At 48.7% G+C, this 1,782-nt stretch overlaps 1 protein-coding gene across 1 annotated transcript in view; it reads right to left on the reverse strand.

Moving 5' to 3' along the window:
- Positions 1–1,459: 1,459 nt before the first annotated feature.
- The window catches only part of LOC107300972 (cell adhesion molecule 3-like), a gene marked incomplete at its 5' end in the record, with an annotated part of 8,802 nt that continues 8,479 nt past the window's right edge, over positions 1,460–1,782 (reverse strand). The window contains one exon of the mRNA XM_015830251.1: positions 1,460–1,578. Coding sequence (XP_015685737.1) covers positions 1,460–1,578 — 119 coding nt within the window. The remainder of the gene's footprint in view (positions 1,579–1,782) is intronic.

Here is a 1,782-nt window from a genome sequence, read left to right on the forward strand (position 1 = left end):
CCCGTTTGTCCAAAACTTGGATCCGAATAACTGGTGCTCGAAAATCAAGAGGACTGGAGTAATTTTGGTACTCGTTTGTCCATATCAAGGAGGATCTGAGTTACCTTGACCTCCCCCCCCTTTTTTTTCTGAATTAAGGAAATTCAGGTAACTAGTGCCAATTTGTCTGAGGACCCAAATCCCTGGTATTCATTCGTCCAGATCACTGGCCCCGAGGAACTGACGCCAATTATTCAGAATTTAAATAACTAGTAGCAATTTATCCAATCCAAATGATTAAGATTAATTTTTTTGAATGAAGAGGATTCAGGTAACTAGTACCAGGTTGTTTGAAGAAGATTTAAGGAATGGGCACCAGATCAAGACGACTTCAAAAACAAGAGACCCCAGAAACAAAAGATTCTTCAAACACCAGCGGCATCATTTGAGGCCCACGGAACTCCTTGACTTTCTGAAATGTATCTTACTCAGTTCAATAATCTGGACCTTTTGGTCCTTCACTCCCTCCAAGATCCAATTTGCAGGAGAAATTAAAAATATTTCTCACTGGGAGGAAGGACCTACAAAGCACCCGTGGGGGGGGGGTCTATACTCCAGAGCAGTGTATGCTAACCTCCCAATTTATTGATTTGGGTTTTTTTTGGGGGGGGGGGGTTTGTTTTGCACAAGCTGATTTTATCCTGGAGGCCGTAGCCCACAACGAGGACCCTCATAAAGAACGCAGACCCATCCAATCCCTCAAACGCCCCCCTAACCCTACCATCAAGACATGCCCACAACAGAAGGGGACAGGAACCAGAGACCTCGGAAAAGCAAAAAGGAAGAAAAAAGAAAAAAAGGGAGGGGGGAGAAGAGGGGAGGGGAGAGACCCCCCCTCAAACCAACAGCCTTGAAAACAAGCCAGAAGGAAGGAAGGAAGGAAGGAAGGAAGAACGGGAAGGAAGATAGCATCACCACTCACTCTTCAGCTCTGTGTGTTTAGTGTGAGCTTGGCAGCCGCAGGGATGTAGATACAAGCAAGCAGGAAAAGCTGGGGGGGGCTTTTGTTGGTTTCCAAGGATTCCCAATGTTCAGATGGGGTGGGGGGACTTCCCCCCCCTCCCACGTGGTTGCAATGTTTTATACAAGTTCAAGAAGCGTCATGAGCCAGCTGATCTTTTTTATGCCCCTCCCTCCTCCTTTCTCTCTCTTTCTCCTTCTTTCTCTCTCTTTCTCCTTCTCCCGTCTACCGTTAATCTCGGCCCTTCCTTTCTCCGGTCTCTCCGTCCAATTCTTTCCTGGGCACGAGAGAAATGCCATAGACATATTGGGTGGGTGGGTTCCGTTGTCCTCCAAGGGTTGAGGTCGGGGTCCAATTGGCCACTACTTCTTCCTTTTTTTTCCTTCCTCTTCCTCCTCCTCCTCCTCCTCCTCTTTCTCCCCCCTTGCTGCCCTGCCACCATGCCCCACCCTTCCCCTCTTAGATAAAATATTCCTTCTTGTCATCCCCGCCTGGTTGACCTCCCTCTGCGTTGATAATGGCTGTGTCGGCATCCGGGGCGTCGTCTGAGCCTTTGGCCTCGTGGGTCAGGTAGGTACCTGTGAGGGAGGGAGGAAGGAAGGAGAGAGAAAGGGAGGCAGGGGGAGAAGGAAGGATGGTGATTGAGAAGGAAGGAAGGAAAATGAAGGGGAGGGAGGGAGAGCGGGAGGAAGGAAGATGATAGAGAAGGAAGGAAGGAAGGGAAGGAAGGAAGATGATAGAAAGAAGGAAAGAAGATGAGAGAATGAAGGAAGGAAGGAAGG

The sequence above is a fragment of the Protobothrops mucrosquamatus genome, unplaced genomic scaffold (genome assembly GCF_001527695.2).
Source record: "Protobothrops mucrosquamatus isolate PMUCROS unplaced genomic scaffold, P.Mucros_1.0 scaffold9387, whole genome shotgun sequence".
Classification (NCBI taxonomy): domain Eukaryota; kingdom Metazoa; phylum Chordata; class Lepidosauria; order Squamata; family Viperidae; genus Protobothrops; species Protobothrops mucrosquamatus.